Source organism: Littorina saxatilis, linkage group LG8, assembly GCF_037325665.1.
Source record: "Littorina saxatilis isolate snail1 linkage group LG8, US_GU_Lsax_2.0, whole genome shotgun sequence".
NCBI classification, from domain to species: domain Eukaryota; kingdom Metazoa; phylum Mollusca; class Gastropoda; order Littorinimorpha; family Littorinidae; genus Littorina; species Littorina saxatilis.
Window position 1 is genome coordinate 40,363,332 of NC_090252.1, and position 22,205 is coordinate 40,385,536.

The 22,205-nt window shown below is 40.2% G+C and overlaps 1 protein-coding gene and 2 long non-coding RNA genes across 3 annotated transcripts in view; 1 reads left to right on the forward strand and 2 right to left on the reverse strand.

The window, feature by feature from the left end:
- Positions 1–3,127: 3,127 nt before the first annotated feature.
- LOC138973551 (uncharacterized) overlaps positions 3,128–22,205 on the reverse strand; it is a 495,333-nt gene continuing 476,255 nt past the window's right edge. The window contains exon 2 of the long non-coding RNA XR_011458063.1: positions 3,128–3,606. This is a non-coding gene — a long non-coding RNA (uncharacterized lncRNA). The remainder of the gene's footprint in view (positions 3,607–22,205) is intronic.
- LOC138973547 (uncharacterized) lies at positions 11,710–19,546 on the forward strand. Its single transcript, XM_070346266.1, has 4 exons — positions 11,710–11,816; positions 12,231–12,489; positions 12,819–13,054; positions 18,756–19,546. The coding sequence occupies exons 2-4, from the start codon at positions 12,240–12,242 to the stop codon at positions 18,768–18,770; spliced, it is 501 nt and encodes a 166-aa protein (XP_070202367.1). The 5' UTR covers positions 11,710–11,816; positions 12,231–12,239; the 3' UTR covers positions 18,771–19,546.
- LOC138973548 (uncharacterized) lies at positions 13,445–17,389 on the reverse strand. The gene is made up of 2 exons (XR_011458060.1): positions 16,124–17,389; positions 13,445–15,300 (listed from the first exon to the last, which is right to left on the reverse strand). It is a non-coding gene; the product is annotated as an uncharacterized lncRNA (long non-coding RNA).

Here is a 22,205-nt window from a genome sequence, read left to right on the forward strand (position 1 = left end):
CAACAAGTCATCGGGCCGATTAACATCGGACCGGATGCGTGCCGCCATAGTACAGGTATTCGGCCGCCTGTCGGCCGCCTCGTTGCCTCTTTGCAAAAGTTAGTCGGGCCAACACCCGCGTCGTATGTTTTGACGTCACCGGCCCGACTTTTTGAAGGGTGTTCGGCCGATTATCGGCCGCTAATGTCTTGCTGGCTGGGTACCACAGAAAACAAGAAAAAGACAATCTGACGAATCTCGCAAGACCAGTGAGCTTTTTGAAGTCAGTAAAAATGGCATTTAATGCCATTTCCAGGAAGCGGGACAAAGAGTCTCTTCAGAAACAAAATTTCATTAAAACGTTACTCAAGCGACAAGCAGTACATCAAGACAGTTGTAGAACTCTCAAGCAACTGTACGTGCGTAAACGTCCGACAGACACAAAAGTGGAGAAATTCTACGACAGGGAATCAATCGATGTGCCTGGAAAGCGTACAGTGTCAAAAGTGTCAATGATCCAGAAGAAAGTTCTGACCAAGAAAGTGGAGGACTTGTTTGAAATGTTCAAATCTGAAAATCCGTTGTACAAAATATCAGTCTCTGACCCCTTTTGCACGGAGGCGCCCAAAACACATCCTGCTGTCTACCAGTCGGACTTTTCTGCAGTGCCTCTGTGAGACATGCACCAACCCAATGTTGAAAGTTGACAAGCTAAACCAGCACTTGTCTGCGATAACTTATTTAATCCGCTTTTATGGAATAACCAATATTTTGTTTATGATGGAAATGTACTGTATTTTGAAGATTGGACAAGAAAGGGTCTTGTTAGCGTATATGATGTTTTACATAGAAAAGAGTTTGTTTCCTATCAGTTCATTTGTGATGTTTTATGAAAATCCCCACAGAGAATTTTGAAATATAACATGGTTCGTGCTGTTGTTGTAAATGTTATTAATAAGATGATGCACGGAAAGGAAGAAATTGATTTGATGGATATCCCCTCTTATCGTGGTAAGAAAGTACACAACGCACAACAGTTTAGAAAAGAATTAGTAAGCATGAAACTTGTTGAACCGTGTGCAATTGGATTTTGGAGGAGGAAATTTAATTATGAAATTGACAAGAAAGATTGGCTGATGAGTTTTGAATCGGTTAAAGAGACAAGGCTACGAGTATTACAATGGAAATTACTTCACAATATTTACCCCACAAATATTATGTTATGTAAAATGAAAGTTGTGGAAGACAATATTTGTTCACACTGTAGTAATAGCATTGACTATATAGAACACTTTTTTTTCTTTGGCCCAGTGGTGCTTGAGTTTTGGAAACAAATTGAATTTTATATTTGGGTACAGTTGGATAAACAGATAAAGTTAACTGTGCATGAAATCATGTTTGGAGTTAAAAATCGAAAAATGCATGCAGCTCTGTTGAAAGAATTAAACTGTATAATTTTGGTTGCTAAAATGTGCACAAGTATTTATAAGAAAACCAAGGCTTCAATGCCTCTTTTTGTTATCTTCGAAAGGCAACTGCAGATCAGAAATATTTATTTTTGATTAAAAAGTTCCAAGACAAATATTTTAGTAACTTTTTTTTAATAAAAAGAATTGTAAATGTTACCTCCACCATCATTACCCCCCTGACCCCCCCCCCCCCCCCCCTTTTTCACTCTCTCTCTATCTCTCTCTCTCTCTCTCTCTCTCTCTCCTCTCTCTCTGTCTCTCTAAAGATGTCTTTATAATGAATTGTCAGAATGTATTCCAAATGAGTGTGGTCAATTATGTATCTATACATCCGTAGATGCCTTTCATTTGTTTCATGAATTTTAATACTATAGACTTTTTGAGTGGTAAATGTTGAAGGATGAAAGAAAATATATTGTGAGTGGACGGATGCATGTTATTCATTAAAAGCCCCACAATGATGTGCTTGGCAACAAATAAAAAAAAAGAAATAAAAAAAAAGACTCCAACATTACAAACCTTAAAGGCACAGTAAGCCTCCCGTAAACCATCACAGATACTGTCAGGCTTTTACACACAGTACAAACACCCTTCCATGTGAACGCTCACTAAACGGGAACATCCCAGGTGCCCTACGTAAAGAGCGAGCAATTTTTACAGAATTAATTTTGCGGATTGTCTCAGAGACAATCGGACCGTGGTGCGTTTTGGCGCTAGACCTAACATTTAAAATCTAAATAATAAATTGACAGCTTGTTACACAAACATTCTTAAATCATAAAAGAATTCTTTTTTCATCAAGACAAGATCAGTACAATTCGAAGTTTTTAAAGTTTGAAAAAAAAAAAGCCCGGAAGCACGGTCACGCAAGGTCGTGGTTCTCGTAGCAGACGACGGTTTATGCCTATCGCCGATTCCTCTAAACAGTCAAAAGCCATCGCTAGAGTTCTTGTGAACCACAGCCGTTTGTTTCGTGCATAGTCAGATAAGCTCACATCGAGTCGCATTCAAATTACTAACTGACGACTACATTGTGAAAAAGGGAAACTGGATCACACGGTTCACGATGGCTCAAACCACGCAAAAATAAATTCTTTGAAAATTGCTCGCTCTTTACGGAGGGCACCTAGGATGCTCTCAAGCGGTGAGTGTTTAAATGAAAGGGTGTTTGTACTGTGTGTAAAAGCCCGACAGTATCTGTGATGGTTTACGGGAGGCTTACTGTGTCTTTAACATTTGACCAGAGTCAACTAGTCTTTCGTCATGTCAGGGCGTTTTCTTGTCCTGGGAATATATTTCATGACCCCACTGTGACCTTGAAATGTGACGCAGGTCTTCCATATTTGTATCATCTATGGGGGACATCAAACCCTGGAAATGTGGAAGTTTCAAAGATGTAGCCCTCAAAACATTCAAATCAATGATACTTTTTACTTTTTGTTCACCTTAGACGGCCTGCTATGACCTTGATATTTGACAAGGGAGAACCAAACTCGCATCATATTTGGATATCATCAAAACATAGAAGTATGGGAAGTTTAAACGCTTTCGCTACAAAGCATTTTGAGAAAATTCCAAATTATTCCCTTTTTGACCCGAAGACAACCCCACCGTGACCTTGACATTTGACAAAGGTCACCCATATTTATATCATGTGTGTAGGCTATCAAACTCTGGAAATTTGTTTGTTTGTTTGTTTATTTGTTGCTTAACGTCCAGCCGACTACGCAGAGCCATATCAGGACGAGGAAGGGGGGATGAAGGGGGCCACTTGTCAAGCGATTCCTGTTTACAAATGCACTAACCCATTACTTGTGTCCCAGCAGGCTTTAGTAAAACTAAATTAATACCTACTGGAAGATTACCAGTTTCCAGTATGTTAAAATAGGCTTAACCTATCTACTGCTGGACTTACATCAGAACACTAACAGATTAAACTATACATGAATCGCGAGACAAGCGGCAAGAGAAGAGATTTTTGGAAAAAATACAGGTGAATGAGCAAGAAGGCAGAAAAAAGAAAAGAATTCATGAAGAAAAAGAGAGCATGACAGGAAAGAGGAACCAAAAATCTACCTAACAGCAAACTAGAAAGCTCCTGCGGTTCCAAAAACAGGAGGGGCCTTTAATTTCATAACCGCAGTGCCCCACTGCGGGACTGGAAATTTGTGAAGTTTCAAAGATGTAGCCCCAAAAACATAAAAAAAAACAAAAAAAAACAATGATACATTTTTTTTCTCCTCATTAAGACAGACCTGCTATGACCTTGCTATTTCACAAGAGTAAACCAAATTGAGCATCAGGATTGGATATTATCTCAACAAAGAAGTGTGTGACGTTTAAAAGCTGTTGCTTTAAAACTTTTCGAGAAAATACCAATTTATCACTTTCTGACCCAATACGACCCCGCCGTGACCTTGAAATGTGACGAAGGTCAACTACTCTCTCACCATGTCTGGAGGTCATACAATCATACAAGTATGTGAAGTTTCAAAGCTTTGACTTCAACAATATCTGAGAAAACCTCAAATTAAAGAACTTTTGTATGGAGCACATACCGTTTGTGACTGTGATAGCAATAAATGAATTCATGTTGCTAACATACACATTTTATGCGCTTTTACCTTGATTATATTTAATCTACACCCCAATACTCATATGCGAGCTCAGTAGAAATGAAAGTTCTAGAAAAAAAAATGGAAAAAATCAGGTTTATGTCCTTACATGCCACAAGAGACACTCGTCAAGCCTCAACTTAACGGCCAAATAACACAGCCGTTGTGAAAGATTTTCCCTTTTCTCCTTTAGAAACTATATACTGAATGTGTTAAGCAACTCAAAACACCAGTCATTTTACTTTGGGTGTACTTTGATTTTCGAAGCTGTCAGACAGCACCTTTTGACATTGGCTCATATGTCTCCGTAATGCAGGCTAAATTGGAAATGCGGGAAATTTATATGATATGGTATTAAGGAAACTGTACACAAGGAAGAAAACGAGAGACAGTTCGCAAAACAGCAAAAACCATAATATTTCTGTTTTTGAAATTTAAAGAATCAACAACAAAACGTGTTTTATTTTCCAATTAGTTCTTACTGAACATATAGATTATTCGTTTTTGGCCTGTGTTATGGAGACAAACATCTCCCAAAGGTCTACTGTCGCCTTGAGGCCTCTCTATCCGAAGTTTATGATAAATTTGACATTAAAAAGAAATAGATGGGTATTTTTGCATCAGTTTACTATCGGGAACCGCCCTCTTCGCCCCCAGACATATAGGCATGGGTGTGCCACAGGGGAGCGTTATCGCCCCCCTGCTCTTTTCCATCGGCCTGTAGGATATGATGTGGCCATTTGGCGCACCTATGAGGGCAGAATAAATAATCGCCGGATGAGAGCAAAGTGGATGAGTACCTTTCAGCTGGTGGTGGATAGGCTCACCGAGTTCATGTGTAAGGCTGGTTTTACGTTCTCGGCTGCAAAGATGGTGCTTGTGGTCTTCGGTTGGAAATACGCACAAGAAACGGCACTAGGATCACCCCGTCGGCCCACGTCAAGTTCCTGGGGGTGGTTTTTGACCGAATGTTTTCGGGAGTAGACCACGTCGCCCACTTGGTGGCCAAGGCCAAACATAAATTGCCATTGCTGAGGACCCTCGCGGTCCAGCCCTGGGTCCACGCTGGCCGCTCCCTCATCAGCGTCGCGCTTGCTTTAGAGAGAGAGAGTGTGTGTGTGTGTGTGTGTGTGTGTGTGTGTGTGTGTGTGTGTGTGTGTGTGTGTGTGTGTGTGAGTGTGTGTGAATGTGTATGTGTGAATGCTTGCATACGTGTGTGTGTATTCTAGATCAACTTATGGCATCAGTTAGCTTGAACAATGTCTTTGGCAATTGTACACTTGATCTTTGGGAGACATCTTTCTCCAAAGACATCTGTCTCTGCAATGCTGGCCAAATTGGAAATGCGGGAAGTGTGTATTATATTATATAAAGGAAGCTAAAGACAATGAACAAACAGGGAGACAATTCATAAAACAACAAAAGCTATCATATTTCCCCTTTTTATAAATTTAAAGAATTCAACATAAAACGGTTTTGTGTTCCAATGAGTTAATATTAAAGGCCCTGTCCAGTGGGTAAAATCACAACACCCGCACTACATGGCTTTTGTGTTAGTTATGCACTTTGCCTGCTCGATATGTAACCTCAGGCAGTCTAAACGACTGTTTATTGATGTTTGACATGATATCTGTGTCTGCATGACCTTCAGGGGCTTGCTTTTGAAACCGAAAGTAGGCACTTCCGAGACTTCTCCACACGAGTGTGACATGTTATTCAGTATAACTGTAGAACTAAGTGGTTACTGTCAATGAAATTTTAGTACAAGGGTGAATGAATGGCAAGGATGTTGTAGCAACATATGAAATTTATCAACGGAGATGTGCGTTTGACCCTCTGAATAGTCTCTTTAAGCAAATAGGTTATTCGTTTAAAACCTGTGTTATGGAGTGAAATGTCTCCCAAAGATAAGAGTTATGGTATCACTTAGCATTTATGAGATCTTCAGCAATTGGTGAATGCAGTAGACCTTTGGGAGACATCTGTCTCCTTAATGCTGGCCAAATTGGAAAAGTGGGAAATATATAGGGTATTAATAAAGCTAAACAAAAACAACATAAAGAAAGACAATTCTTGAAACAGCAACTTGAACTAAACTCATGTTGTGTATTTAAAGTTATAAAAGTTACATTTCCACCCATTATTTATTGACAATTACATCAACCAAAAAGATGTAACAGTCGCGGGTTCACTTCGTTACCACAACCACCCTCTCAACTTGATATCCCTTCACTGTAAGAATGCAGAGAAGAGGGACTAGTTTCGGTATCTATTTTTAAACGTGTTGCAATCTTGGTCATATGTGCATTTCACAAATTGTAACGAGTGTGATTTACATACATTTTGAAGTCTGAAATGAAAGCAGAACAGTTCGTTACTACTCTGGGATGTAGCGACTGAACATATTTTGAGTATGACAACCGGTTCACGGATATTAATTTGGGTCTTTTTACCCTGTGTATTCATACGTGCTTCCAGGGGAATTTCAAACGTATACGCGCCGTTGAGCAAATCGTGTGCTTTCAGAAGTTGCAGACAATAACATTTTCGTTTCTGTTGTGTGTATGAAAGTAACAACTGTCTCGCAGTCTCCTGTTCTTGAGATTTTAAGGAAAGATTTTGCACTTATTCCGATTTGCATTTCATTTTTTTATCGTTGTTAGTAAATGCAGGAAAGAATGAAGATGCTCACTGGATAAAAAGAATTGCTTTTATTTATTTTTTATGTTCAGGGCTGCCAACGTGGTTACTCTGTAGCAACTGTTACATATTTGTTTGTTATTATTTTTTGTACAGGTTATTTGAATTGGAAAGGATCAACTAGCATTGTTTTCTGAGCCTAACTTGGAGCATCCACATTTCATATTCAACTATTTCTGCCTTTCTCTTGCTAGGACAATATTTTTTGTTAATGAACACCAAAGTGGTTTCTTGGTCGCAACTGTTACATTTTTTTTTTTTTTTTAGAAATTCATAAATGGAAAGGGTCAACAGGTATTGTTTTCTGAAGCTGTAATGGGAGTGTGAAAGCTTCATACCCCCAAAAATTCTATAGTTGCAGTCTTAAACTTGCCAGAAAAATGTTTTCCCTTATTTTTCACGTTTTGAATGACGGCAAGACATATTCCAGGTTATAAAAATGGTTTGTAAACAATGTTGAATTCCAACATAAACCTTCTCTTTGACTTAAAAGCAAACATAATCATGCTTTTAAAAAAATATCTATTCATATTTAGCGTGCTTTTATGAACCATTTGGTTACTATGTAGCAACTGTTACATTTGAGCACCGACGATGTTTGATGACCTCTTGCGAAGCAACGAATGGACTTATTATGCTAATTTTTTCTTATTCTTGTTTGTGAATGTACTGCTTTAAATAAAAGTTCAATTTTAAATTCCTTGGCTAAAGTTTATTTTTTTCAACTCTATGTCACACTTCTGAGTACATGTACCTTTTTTGAAAACCACCCTTATACGAGCGAGATAAATTGTGTAGCAGCATGTTAATGTGTCTGTATTTGAAGCAGCATTGATATTTCGTGATTTAGTGGACGTAAAGAACAATAAATTTCTTGTTTCAAATCTTTACCGATTAGAGCAAAGAATTGGATTCATCTGAAACGATGTCCTAAAGTTTTGAAATATTCTCTTGGGCATGGGAACAACAATCACGTATTGCCAACTGATAAGTGTAATTATAAGAAAAGCTATTTAATACAATTTATACTTTTTTCAATCTGTTTTACAGGATACCGTGGCTGTCACATTCACATCATCAGCGATTCAAAATGAACCCCGCGGCAATGTCATGCTGGACACTGTTGATACAGCTGCAGAAGAGGACATACAGACACGTTCAAGCCACACCCCATCAGTTGGAAGCTGTACCTGGTGATAAATCCTTCGATACATCTGCAGAAGAAGACATACACAGAAACGGTCAAGCCAAACGTCGTGAGTTAGAAACTGAATCTGGTGACAAATCCGTCGATACATCTGCAGAAGAGGACATACACAGACACGTTCAAGCCACACCCCATCAGTTGGAAGCTGTACCTGGTGATAAATCCTTCGATACATCTGCAGAAGAAGACATACACAGAAACGGTCAAGCCAAACGTCGCAAGTTAGAAACTGAATCTGGTGACAAATCCGTCGATACATCTGCAGAAGAAGACATACACAGAAATGGTCAAGCCAAACGTCATGAGTTAGAAACTGAATCTGGTGACAAATCCGTCGATACATCTGCAGAAGAAGACATACACAGAAACGTTCAAGCCACAGGCCATGAGTTAGAAGCAGAATCTGGTGACAAATCCGATGATACATCTGCAGAAGAAGGCATACACAGAAGCATTAAAGCCAAATGTCGCGTGTTTGAAACTGAATCTGGTGACAAATCCGTCGATACATTAGCAGAAGAATACATACACAGAAACATTCAAGCCAAACGCTGTGAGTTACAAACTGAATCTGGTGACAGATCCGTTGATACATCTGCAGAAGAAGACATACACAGAAACGGTCAAGCCAAACGTCGTGAGTTAGAACATGAATCTGGTGACAAATCCGTTGATACATCTGCAGAAGAAGACATACACAGAAACATTCAAGCCAAACGCTGTGAGTTAGAAGCTGAATCTGGTGACAAATCCGTCGACACATCTGCAGAAGAAGACATACACAGAACCATTCAAGCCAAATGTCGCGAGTTAGAAACTGAATCTGGTGACAAATCCGTCGATACATCTGCAGAAGAAGACATACACAGAAACATTCAAGCCACAGGCCATGAGTTAGAAGCTGAACCTGGTGACAAATCCTTCAATACATCTGCAGAAGAAGAAAGTGATGAAGGAAGTGAAGAATATGATCTGGACCCTTCATTTGATTTTGTACCAGATTCTGAAAGTGAATCATCTTCTGATGACATCATTTTGCTGTGTCCAAAGATATCTAAACGCCACAAGAAAATACCTGAACACTCATATGCTGACAAACCTGGGAAAACAGAGAAGCAAAAGTTAGAAGCTAGAAGAAAACATGTTGACAAATTCGTTGGTACATCTGGAGAAGAAGACATACACAGAAAGGTTGGTACATCTGGAGAAGAAGACATACACAGAAAGGTTGGTACATCTGGAGAAGAAGACATACACAGAAAGGTTGGTACATCTGGAGAAGAAGACATACACAGAAAGGTTGGTACATCTGGAGAAGAAGACATACACAGAAACTTTCAACCCATGAGCCAATTTTTTTAGCAAGAAGCAGAAACAAAACCTGGTGTCAAATCAGTCGATACAAGAAAGGAATCGGAAAACTGCAGGGAATAGTAGGGAGAGTTTTCTTGGAAGGAAATATAGGTGAAAGGACTGGTAAGGCAGAAACAAGACAAAAGAAGAGAAATAAAGGGGTGGGGTAGCTTGGTGATAACACTCCCGCCGTGTGAAGGCGACCCCATGGGAGCGCGGCTTTTGGTGCACGGTGACTCCGTGAAATAAAGTCACTGCGGCTTTTGTGTGGTTTTTGACGCCAAATAGGGTATGTACGCGTTTACTTTAATGTTGATTATAAAGATTTGCATGTACCTTTGCTCTGTATCGTTCCTTAGCACCTGTTCTTATCCAGAGCTGTATCCTTTGGTGTTCAATGTCTGTTATTCTCTCATTCTGTCTCCTTCTTTCTCTGTTCAGTATTTCTGTCTTTCTCATTTCTGCTTCCTTTTTTTGTGCAGTGATTGAGTGCTGTAACTCCGTTGATATTGCCTTTGTTAAACGTAACTTAGAAATGTTTTGATATGTAACGTTTTCTACTTTTTCCATTTCTTTCTTTCTTTAATTGGTGTTTAACGTCGTTTTCAATCACTAAGGTTATATCGCGACGACTTTTTCCATTGATTGACATACTTATAAGTAATCTTCTTTCAGTGTGCGGTCGTCTTTCATGTTGGGGCCGTGTTTTTCTCGAGTTTCGTTACCTTTTAAAGTGTAACTGTGTTTATTAAATCTAAATCTTCGTTTCTGTTTGATCCGCTAAAGTTGCGTTTTTTGTAAGGTTGAAATTCATAGTAAAGTTTCGATTTTCTTAGTGTGACCGTGGCCTTGACGCGTTCGGCTTTCGCACGCGTTTGAATTTTACATTTGCCGTGACGGCGTTTTTTTATAGTCTAGTATCGCTTCTGTTGCACTTGTGCAGTTTTCACCGGACGCAGAGTAACCTAAACGAAATAAAGGAAAGAACATTGTTCTCAGAGTTGTTCTGTGTTCCGTGTTGTCCCTTAAGGCAGAACCAAAAGAGCCGCAGCTACAATAAGGAACATGAAGGTTTCAAGCAGCTTGCATTTTACAATAATATGATCTCTTTCAATTCTTTCTTTATTTGGTGTTAAACGTCGTTTTCAACCACGAAGGTTATATCGCGACGATCTCTTTCAATTCTTTCTTTCTTTATTTGGTGACTTTAACGTCGTTTTCAACCGTTCAAGGTTATATCGCGAGGTTGGTTGGTTGGTTTTGGGGGTTTAATGTCTCTTCAGCAGATGCTAGCTGCTATTCGAGACCGATGCAGTTATTTTCTTTTCCCTTCATGTGGCAAGTTCTACGTTTCAGACTATTTACATTCAAATCTATCACTGTAAAAGAAGGTTCTAAAAATTTATCACTTTCACTTCTGGTACTTTAAATCTTGTAAAAAAGGGGGGAGATGGGATAGAGCCACTTGTTAATTGCTTCTTGTTCACAAAAGCACAAATCAAAAAATTGCTCCAGGGGTTTGCAACGCAGGGGCTTGCTGGGAGAATGCAAGTTTCCAGTACAAAGGACTTAACATTTCTTACATACTGCTTGACTAAAATCTGTACAAACATTGACTATATTCTATACAAGAAACACTTAACAAGGGTAAAAGGAGAAACAGAATCCGTTAGTCGCCTCTTACGACATGCTGGGGAGCATTGGGTAAATTCTACCCCCCAACCCGTGGGGGGTATCTCTTTCAATGTCAGAAAATATCTTTTGATTACATTTACCGTGTTGTTCATGGATTGTAGAAGTTAACTGTTCAAAACAATATTCGAGAAGATATCAATATCAATCTGGATTGATTTCAATACAAACCTTAGCGTCGCTGGGTGCTGCATTTCGGCACCAACAACGTGGCTGCAATCGAGGCGCAGCTAACACTGCTGGACAGTTTTGTTGACGGGTACCGTGCTCTTATTACCAGCGTCAAGAGTAAGGTGCCTGACGCAAGGATCGCGATCTCGGCCATCCCACCGCAGAAGCCGTGGAAGAGAATAGTTACTGTTCGTAAAATGAACCAACGACTGGCCGACGTGTGCAAGACCAATGGTACAACCTTCCTCCCTCATGACGCTGTGTGGTCAACTAACAGCGAGGGGAAGGTTGACTCTAGCCTGATCCAGGACAAGGTACATTTCACCGCCAGAGGTTTTGCGACCCTGACACTTTAGTCAAGCTTTGGTGCCGGTTTGCATGCCACTTTAAAGCGCCATCAAAGCGCCGTTGGTGTAAACTAAGCATAAAGTGGGCTCGGCCTGTTTTTTTTAATTATTATTGAAATAGAGGTTATACATGTAAAAAGATGAGGCATATTTTCTACAATTAATTAATTGTTCATTTGATTTACAGCGTTTGAGCACAAAACCAAACAAAAAGAACTGGAGTCACCTTGCAAGGGCACTGTATGCATATCTGCTACAGTTCAACCGGAAGCGGTCATCTGAGGTGAGTTCTTATTAATTTGTTTGATTGATTTATGGGTTTTTTAATCCTTTTCCTACCAACTAACTTTAGGTCTCAGACTCAAAACGTTGGTGATCCAACAATAAATAAAAATGTAAAAACAAAACACCACTATACGTTCTGACTTGAAATTTTGCATGTGGCTGCTTGAGTGTTGAGTTATTTAGACATAACAACAGCACAATTAGTAACTACATAATTTTGGAAATATGGCGTTGTGTTTTTTGTTAAGTGGATGGGTTTCTATGCACATTATTTTTTTTAAGTGCATGGGTTTCCTTGCATGTTATAATTAGCAAATTGCAGATTTGTTTTCCTTTCGTTAGGCACAAGAGAGTTAATAGTGTACAACTTCATTCTTCACAGTTTAATTTTTTTTTATTCTGTGTATTCCAGGTAGGGAAGATGCTTCTGAAAGATGTGGAGAACATGAACGAGGGAGAAGAAGAACTCAAGATGGACCTTAAAGAGATGGGGTACTCCACGGTTGAGCAGGCGTTGCTCCACATGATGAAGAGAGTTGAGGTGGAAGGCAAGGGTTGCAAGAATCTTGCTCTCACCTTCCGCCTACCTGGCTCTGGAGCTGGTGATCAAGCATCGAGAGGCTGGAGGGGTCCTGGCATCAAACCCTTACGTCTTTGGGTGCAACTCCAGGGTATGGACATTTACAAAACCTTTTTAATAATAATAATAATAATAATAATAATAAAAGAACATTTGTATAGCGCTAATTCAAACTAAAAGCATGCTCTAAGCACTTAAGTCAAGAAGTTTTTAACACTTACAGCATAAGATGCGACAAACACACATCCTATGGCAAGATAGACAAAGTGTTAACCTTTTCTAGAAAGCATTTGGGTCTCTCTAAGCTGGCCTATAGTGTTATGTTCTACATGTATTAAGAACTCATGGACTAATTTTATTTAAGGATAAACTATTTCTTGATGGTTTTCTTTTCTTCATAACAAAATGTTATGTCTTCAGGGCTCAAATGCTGCCATGAGAGGCGACAAGGTGCTCAGAGATCAAGTCAAGAAGTGCCAGGAGGCCGTACAGAAACAAAAGAGTCCACTTCTAGCACGACCAGAGTGGATCTAGCACGACCAGAGTGGATCAAGTCCACAAAGCTGAGAAAGCAGGTGGCGACACTATCTCAACTCTGTGGATTGTCCAAGGAAGAGCTGGACTCCCTTTGTTCTTTCATGGGACACTCGGAAGAGGTAAAGTTATAGTTAGTTAGCTGTTGCTTTTTGGGTCCAGCGGACCATAATAGGCCAAATCAGGACCCCACAAGTTAATTTACACATTTTTAGATTAAAACAATTCTAATACATAAAGATTGTAAAGTCACCCGAAGGCAACAAAAAAAGTCAAAGCAAAACCCTATATGTCAAATAACTTAGGTAGTTTTAAAATTCAAATCTTAAAATTAAGACCAGACTCCTTTAAGGCCATGTGAGGGCCAAATCGCTATTTTCCATATATGATGATCAGCACTGTTTGTGTCGCTTTTGTTATAATACTGATGGTCTCTGAATTAAAAAACGTTAATGTGTTTGTTTATTGTGTATGTCGTTGCTATAGAAACAGGAAAGTAAACAGCAGCCATATTGGATTTTAGGAACCGTTTTTTCCATATCCAAATGCTCGATTTCTGTCCAATATTTTGCATAAATATAGATTTAGATCATATCTACAGATTTACCATTTATTTTTTCTGTGAGTATTACAGTTATTTAAAAAAAATTTTTTTTATCATAATGTTGAAATTTTGCGTAAAATTTAATATTAAAAAAATCGTAAAGCCAACATTTCTTTTCCGATTCATTATTCAAATGGTAACTCTGTAGATAGTATGTGAAAGTACAAGTATGCAGAATTTCACAGAAATCTAACCAGTAGATTTGAAATCATGTTGTTCCCAAATGTCAAAACATGCAAACTGAGGAAAAGGCAAAAACGCACACAATTTGTTTTGAAACCATTGATAGTTGTAATTAAACCCAAAATACATACATGTATCACCAAATTCCACACTGAGGAATGTTTTTCACACCTTAGAGACACCGTTTAAAAGTTAGGGAAGACATAAAACATAAGTTATTTCAAACATGTGCAGTACACCTGGAAAATTGTTTGTTCCGAGTTACAAACAATGCATACACACACTCGTACTCCCAATCACGCATGCACACCAAAAAAAGCTCGCTCACTCGCTCACATTCACACACACACACACACACACAAGCTAGCTCCAAATTACGAAACGTACCCAAGTCATCAATTGCACGCGTACAATAACCACAATATATATGAGATTGAGAATAATGTTAACCACAATAACAATGACAAGTCGCCTAAAGCGATATAAAAACATTTAGTCAATCGGTATGAAACTTAAATATCAACACCACAAACCAGTCATCACCAAGACTACGAGATACATTTAGATAGTCTCGGCTAACAATACCGAGACGGATCACGCTCGTCTCCGCAAAGCATGAGACCATATATATGTAGTACTTACTAAACCTATTTTCTGTAATTATGAGCACATGGTAAGAGTAAACATGACATTTCTATATATTTTTGAATTCAGGAAAAAATGAGGAATGCAATGCAGTCAAGGTTTAATTTGTTACTAAAAATTAGATTTTAATGACAACTTTAACAAGCAAACTCATTAATTTATTTTTAAGATTTTGAGCTGAAATGCAATACCATAGTCCGGACTTCGTCGAAGATTGCTTTACCAAAATTGCAATCAATTTGGTTGAAAAATTAGGGTGATACAGCGCTGCCTCAACTGCCTAAAAAAATCCGGATATGACGTCATCAAAGACATCTTTCCAAAAAATGGAAAAAAACATCTGGGGATATCACACTCAGGAACTCTCATGTTAAGTTTTGTCAAGATTGGTCCAGTAGTTTCCTCGGAATCACTTTATACACACACACATACACCATGACCCTCATCTCGATTCCCCGTCTAAGTTAAAACATTTAGTCAAAACTTAGAACATGCCTGCAGCATATGCAGGGCCACCTTCCAGCTGAACAAGTTCTTCCAGTCTCTCTGACTTGGCTGCCCACACTTTGTCTCTCCTTTTACTTTGCTTGTCTCTCACAACCTTCAGACTGTTCCGCACCCTCTTGTGCATCCTGGCTGCTCCAAGCCTCTTCATGTGATGTCCAGTCTAGAATCCGAAGAACTGGGCAGAGTCGGCAGCAGCAGCAGGTCCAAAGTTGAACTCTCTAAGAGCTGTACCAAGTCGTTTACTCACATGGTTCGCACACTCTTCCTTGTCAATGTGAATATCCTCACCATAGGGCTTAATGTCGTTGAGCTATGTAAAAGTCTTGGAGTCACCGTCCGACAGTAGTGTTGTGTAGCGAAGCTTGTTGGTGTTCACCGATCGACGCCATATGACACGGGCTGCTTCCACCTCCATCATCCCTGATGAGCCTGCAAACAAGAACAAAATAAGAAATGTAATTTGCAAACAGAGTATTTTTTAAGTGTGTGTGTGTGTGTGCGCGCATGTGTTATTCACAGTCATTGTCCAGCTAATACTTCAATTATAATTAATGCGGAAAAAAAATGAAATAAACATGGAATTACCAAATTACTGAATATTAAATTTCTAGCAGCAGGTATAGGTGCACTGAACATTGTTAGATTGTAAACGTTAAGCATAATGCATTAATTTATACCATTTGAACGTTTTTAAATACACTTGTATTGTGCCACACATACATGTACTATTTGCCATCCCCTGACCACTATTCTAGCTCCCTCAGTTCTGGGAAGCCCGTTGATTCTGAAGACTTGTGAATCTCTCTTGATGCTGTAGATACAGCTCTCTCTCTCTCTCTCTCTCTCTCTCTCTCTCTCTCTCTCTCTCTCTCTCTCTCTCTCTCTCTCTCTCTCTCTCTCTCTCTCTCTCTGTCTGTCTATCTATCTGTGTGTGTTTTCTTATTATTTTCATCACACACATGCACTCCCCCATGCCCTGAACTATTCAAGATACAAATTGGATTTTTACGCATGTGTTACAACTTTCATTATTATTATCATAAATTGATGATCTGTCTTTATGACGCTTTTTTTTTTAATCCATCATCCATGCCTTTGGTTTTGGTTTTCAGTTTCACTGGAATGCATGGAAAATAATATCCACTCATCACTATTACATTTACTTGTAATTTGCTATATATTATTTGAGTAAGTTGCTTAAATTTGAAATAAACTCTATTCAAATATGTCTGTGCAAACAGATATAATTTACCTTTATAGTTCACCTCACACTTGTCCAAGTGGTCCACGAGCCAGGCCGCATACTCCTCTGGCTTTTCCTGAAACAGCTTCTGCCCCGTAGACTCCACACCTGGCAGTAGGTACACATGACATGGGCATCAACACAGAGTCCAGTAAGTAAGTCCACAACACACCCAACTCCAATGTGCGAAGAGTGTCCACCAGTAAGCCAGGTGCCATCATAGCTCACAATAATGTTCAGGGTGTCGTCGACACCAAGAGTAGTGCCACAGTATCTTGCATGAACTTCTCGAACATATGCAACAGTGTCACTGAACACATGCTTCCGGAATTTCTCCAGTTGTGTGAATAGTTGGCTGGCATGAGTATGACTATGAAAGGTCTTGTGGTGAAGTCCAGCTAAATCCATGTTTTCACAGAAATTTCTGAATGTGGTGGCTCCCAGTCCACAAGCAAGTGAGGAATACACTGCCTGTCTGTTCATGTCGAACACTTTTGTCTTGGCCTTAAATTTTGTCGCAAGATACTGTTCATACACAGGCTCTTCGCACGAAGAACAGTTCACCTGGGCAAATACTGCCAAGCCACTTGTTGGTCTGGAGTCTGTGCAAAGAGACAAGCACTTGTTTTTACACTGTGGACAGCACAGACTTGCAACCATACTGTCTACTTCGGCAAAGTCTACAACACCCCTCTGGGTTTTTACCAGGGTTTCAGTAGCAGCAGATGACTTAGTGTCAACTCCACCGGACACAAACCTCTCATACGATTCTTTTTTGAACTCACTTCTTGTCTTCGTGCCGAGAATGTTTTCAGTCGAAGGAATCGACGCGAGCACTAGCAGACGACCCCAAAACCGGCACTAATTCTGCCACGTCAGCCAGCACAGAAGCTGATTGCGCTGATTTCTTCGCCTTCCATTGATTCTTCACTTGATCTGTCCTCTTTTTCGTAGATTTTGGGGCTCCTCTGGTTGTTGATGGCTTGGTGCGAACCATTTTTGCACAGGAGCGTGTACTTTCACTGCTTGTAAACAAGCGCCATTGTTGTACCACGTGACCCCGGTTGAACGAATCAAGATCACATCATACGTCATACTCTCCGTATAAGGAAGTTGGCGTAGATTGACCTACATTGAAAATGTTCCGTTAGAGCCGAAGTAGTCCGGAAAATAACGAAACAACGGTCACATGCAAACAGGGGAGGCTATGTAGCAAGCAACGTCATGCAGTGTTCGCCCTGTCGTCTGCTCAAATTTGCTGATCAAGGTGTTGAAAATCGGCAATAATAAGGCAAGTTCAAGACAAATGAACGCAATCAGGCGAGGGTTGGTGTATTGAATTTATTTTTATTGCACAAAAAAAAACATGTATATGCAACATCAACGGCAGAAATTGAAAGAAAAATGACCACAGTTTTCCAAACAGTCAAAATGTCTAAATGCCCAAATCTGCCCAAAAGCTCAAAAATCACCCCCGCACATCCCCTTAAAAACCCCAAAAGAGCTGTAGAGCTGACCTCTGTAAAAATACTAATGTGGCTGATTTTAATGCTGCCGGTAAAATTCCGCATAGCCAGACAGCTGTGGAAACACTTTCTCAGGCGCTCTCCCATGAGTTGCTGAATGCTGTCGTACGTCGTTTGAGAGCCTCCCCCAGTTTCTGAATTGGGGATCTATCATCTTGGTCGACCGGGGGTGGGGTATTGAACCGGCCGGGCTTTTGAGGATTACTTTAACTTTATATAGGATAAAATGTGTGTTGTATTGTGTGGGTGCGTGTATAGAGCGCGCGTGAGATCGAAAGAGATGGGGTGGTTATTTACGTGCGTGTGTGTGTGTGTGTGTGTTATATAGAGTTTCTATAACATTTTTATTTGTGTGGATTGATGAAGTTTTATTTTTGAGAAGTTATGCAATTCTGCGACTATAGACTTAAGTCATAGTTTTAGAACTATAGGTATGAATAGTTATAATGCATTCTAATAATCATCGGTCCACGGCAATCGCCCGTCGAGTCTTTTAGTCACACGCACATATCACACGGTGAAAATTAGGATTTTAGAGTTTATGTCGATACAGCACCAAAGGCTATGTTCTTTCTTTCTTTATTTGGTGTTTAACGTCGTTTTCAACCACGAAGGTTATATCGCGACGAAAAGGCTATGTTGATACAGCACCAAAGGCTATGTTGATACAGCACCAAAGGCTATGTTGATACAGCACCAAAGGCTATGTTAATACAGCACCAAAGGCTATGTCGATACAGCACCAAAGACTATGTTGATACAGCACCAAAGGCTATGTTGATATATATTATGTAACGGTCTCTTATTGATATTGATGTTTTTATGAAACAAAACCTATGTTCATAAAACACCTCTCTCTCTTGTCTCTCTCTTGATGTCTCTCTCTCTTGACGTCTCTCTCTTGACGTCTCTCTCTCTCTTGTGATTTGTTTGTCATTTTCAAATTGTAAAATATGAACCAGATAAGGTACATCAATAAGAAAAACAGATATGTTACTGGCTGTACGATTAGTGCATATTATTTAATCGTGGTTTTTTGTTTTACCTTTCCATAATCTGTGTTGTACAGGGTCAGGAGAAATAATTTCCTCCACAACTGTCTTTGGTTGTTGCAGGCGACTTGGGCATGAGAACTGGGCCAATAATGGGAAAAGGAGGCCCCTCGGTCAGCCTACTGGATTCTTACCTGGTTGAAAAATATGCATTTTTTTTACGAATTCTGTAGCGTGTCGAAGTGACACGTTCGCCTACAATCACGACTCGCTTGGCCCCACCGACCAGCCAGTCAGCTCTCTTCCCTCCCTCTCCGGTTGGAGTGTGGACCGTCCAACTACAGGAGGGCGACCTCGACCAGGCGATAGAATAACGCAGCATTAAGCTGCACCTAAACGGCTGCATGCATGGGAGAATGCAAGTTTCCAGTACAAAGGACTTAACATTTCTTAAATACTGCTTGACTAAAATCTTTACAGACATTGACTATATTCTATACAAGAAACACTTAACAAGGGTAAAAGGAGAAACAGAATCCGTTAGTCGCCTCTAGCCGTGTAATTGATTGTATTTGAATGTTGTCATTCTTTGTTTAGTCTAGTAACGTGAAAGTAAATGTCCACCTAGTTTTAGAAGAAGAAAATAAACGTCACAAATACCACAACTGTTTCTATTACGAGTTTGTGACGGACGAGTCCAACCCTGTTAAACCCAGACTGCGAGAAGGGGATTACATCCGTTGAGAAAATATTAGGGTATATATAGATGTTCTAAGGTACAGGTCATATAGAAAGAAGGCACTGACATTGCATGTGACAACTGTAAAGCACATCACCAAAGTGAAAGACCCTTCAAATGCATTTAACCAGCCCTGCCCAGAATGTGCTGAATGCATGGAATTTCAGGGCTTCTCTGCTTTCGGGCAGCAGCCTGGTTAAACGGTGCCGAGAGTGATACGCCCGGGGATGTGGTGCGGGGTGCTCATCGGCAGAGGCCGGGGGCTGTGTTCCTTGAGTGGAGGGAGTCCTTCCGCTTTGGGGGCCGAGTTCGGGCGGGGCCGGTCGCCCGTTGTGTTGCCGACCCAAGACCCTGAAATAGTACCCCAGCAACAAGTGCTGCATGTGCAGGAGCGGGAAACCCTGGTCGAGACTCGACGAATAAGGGCAGAGCAGGATGCTGCTGTCTTACAGAGTTTGGAAGTAGACAGGTAAAGGAACCGAGACCGGCAACGAGAGGCAGATCTGGTGCAAGACAGAGCAAGCCGCCTACATCAGCTGCAAACCCGCCACTCTCAACTTCTCCGGAACGAGCAGCTGCTCACAGGATTCAGAATCAGAATCCGAAATGATGGAAGAGAGCAGCGCTTTACTGCAAACGACACACTGTCTACACTGTGCAGTTTTAAATATGCTGGCGCACAACTTTCATTTTGAGGCCCGGTGGCAAGGATGCCACCAACACATCCGGTCAACAGATCTGCAAAGTACCAGAACTCTCCCAAGTATTGGTCTTGCAACAGCAACAATGCTGCATCTCCATTGGAATGAAACTGGCACCCTCTCTGAAATCGATTGTACAGGGAGAGAGAACATTGATTTAGATGAAGATGGGCCTGTATGGGTCACTTTCTTTCTTTATTTGGTGTTTAACGTTGTTTTCAACCACGAAGGTTATATCGCGACGAGGGAAAGGGGGGAGATGGGATAGGGGAAAGGGGGGAGATGGGATAGAGCCACTTGTTAAGTGTTTCTTGTTCACAAAAGCACTAATCAAAAATTTGCTCCAGGGGCTTGCAACGTAGTACAATATATGACCTTACTGGGAGAATGCAAGTTTCCAGTACAAAGGACTAAACATTTCTTACATACTGCTTGACTAAAATCTTTACAAACAAAACCAAAGTGTTCAATGAGCGAACAACACTCAGAAAGAAACAGGGCTCAATGTATGAAACTTTTTGAAGAGTTTTCATTGGCCATATGTCCAGAAGCTCGCATTCATTACATGGATAAGTGAATGGGACAAACGTCCGGACCAATGCTCAAGTTTGTGAGGATATGATATGAGTATATAGTCACAAATGTGTACAAGTTTGTGTATAATTATATGTGTATATGTACAGTTTGTTTGTTTCTTTGCTTAACGCCCAGCCGACCACGAAGGGCCATATCAGGGCGGTGCTGCTTTGACATTTAACGTGCGCCACACACACACAAGACAGAAGTCGCAGCACAGGCTTCATGTCTCACCCAGTCACATTATTCTGACACCGGACCAACCAGTCCTAGCACTAACCCCATAATGCCAGACGCCAGGCGGAGCAGCCACTAGATTGCCAATTTTAAAGTCTTAATTATGACCCGGCCGGGGTTCGAACCCACGACCTCCCGATCACGGGGCGGACGCCTTACCACTAGGCCAACCGTGCCAGTAAGGGAAACTGGATCACATGGGTTCACGATGGCTCAGGGGTAAGATAACCCACGCAAAAATAAATTCTTTGAAAATTGTTCGCTCTTTACGGAGGGGACCTAGGATGTTCTCAATCGGTGAGTGTTTAAATGAAAGGGTGTTTGTACTGTGTGTAAAAGCCTGACCGTATTTGTGATGGTTTACGGGAGGCTTACTGTGGCTTTAATTTTTACCATAAGTCTTTAGTTTTTAATGAAAAAGATTCTTGAATTGAAAAAAATACAATTGCTGTTCAAATTACTGAAACACCAGTACCTCTTTTTACAAATTTAAAAATGTAACAATGATAGGGTCAAAATAAGAAATGATTTATTGCAAGAATATAAACTGAGTGACTGATGTCCAATTATGATTAATACTTGTGCTTAAAGTTAAACATGATTAATGGTGATGTAAAAATGACAACAAAAATGTGGATACAGACATATGTCAAGTGTCTTGTTCCTCTCTTTGAAAGAAGAGTACAGTGTAAACCGAAAGTATCTTGCTGGTCTGATATCAGGAAAAAATTGTTTGCTTGTTTGTTTATTTGTTGCTTAACGTCCAGCCGACTACGCAGAGCCATATCAGGACGACAGGAAAAAATGACCTCTCAGACATAACATTGAATCATGAATAATGAATTAACCTAACATTGGTTTTAGAGCGTTTGTGCCAAATCTTGCAAAGAAGGGGAGTGCGGAACTTTTTTTGTCCGTGTGACCAATTGAATACGTTATTAGATAAGTAAATTCATTTAACAGGAACACATTAAAAAATTTTTTTATTTACTTTGCATTGCGATACAAACAGGCCACATGTGGGGCTTCCACTCGCAAAAGGGATAAGAGAAAGGTTCTGATTTTGGGGGGTTAGTCGTAAAAGAGGGGGTCCACTGTTTAAAGTGTAGTCCGTAGATGGCTCAAAGCAATGAGTTTTGGTTCGAGGTACTTGAGTAAACGGCGTCACACAGATGTATGCATAAGGAGAATTATATAACGGAAAATATCGAGATTTGGGTCTGCTTTTGAAAGGAGCGATTTCCGAAAGCACAAGCACTTTGTTATCCTTGCAAAGACACATCAAAGTACTATGACGACACATCTGACATGTTTTTTTTC

Excerpts from the sequence above, each read along its gene's own strand:
- LOC138973547 (XM_070346266.1), top strand. The coding sequence starts at position 12,240 with ATGCTTCTGAAAGATGTGGAGAACATGAACGAGGGAGAAGAAGAACTC. Across the intron at positions 12,490-12,818 it reads TCTTTGGGTGCAACTCCAGG|GGCTCAAATGCTGCCATGAG; the intron begins GTATGGACATTT and ends TTATGTCTTCAG.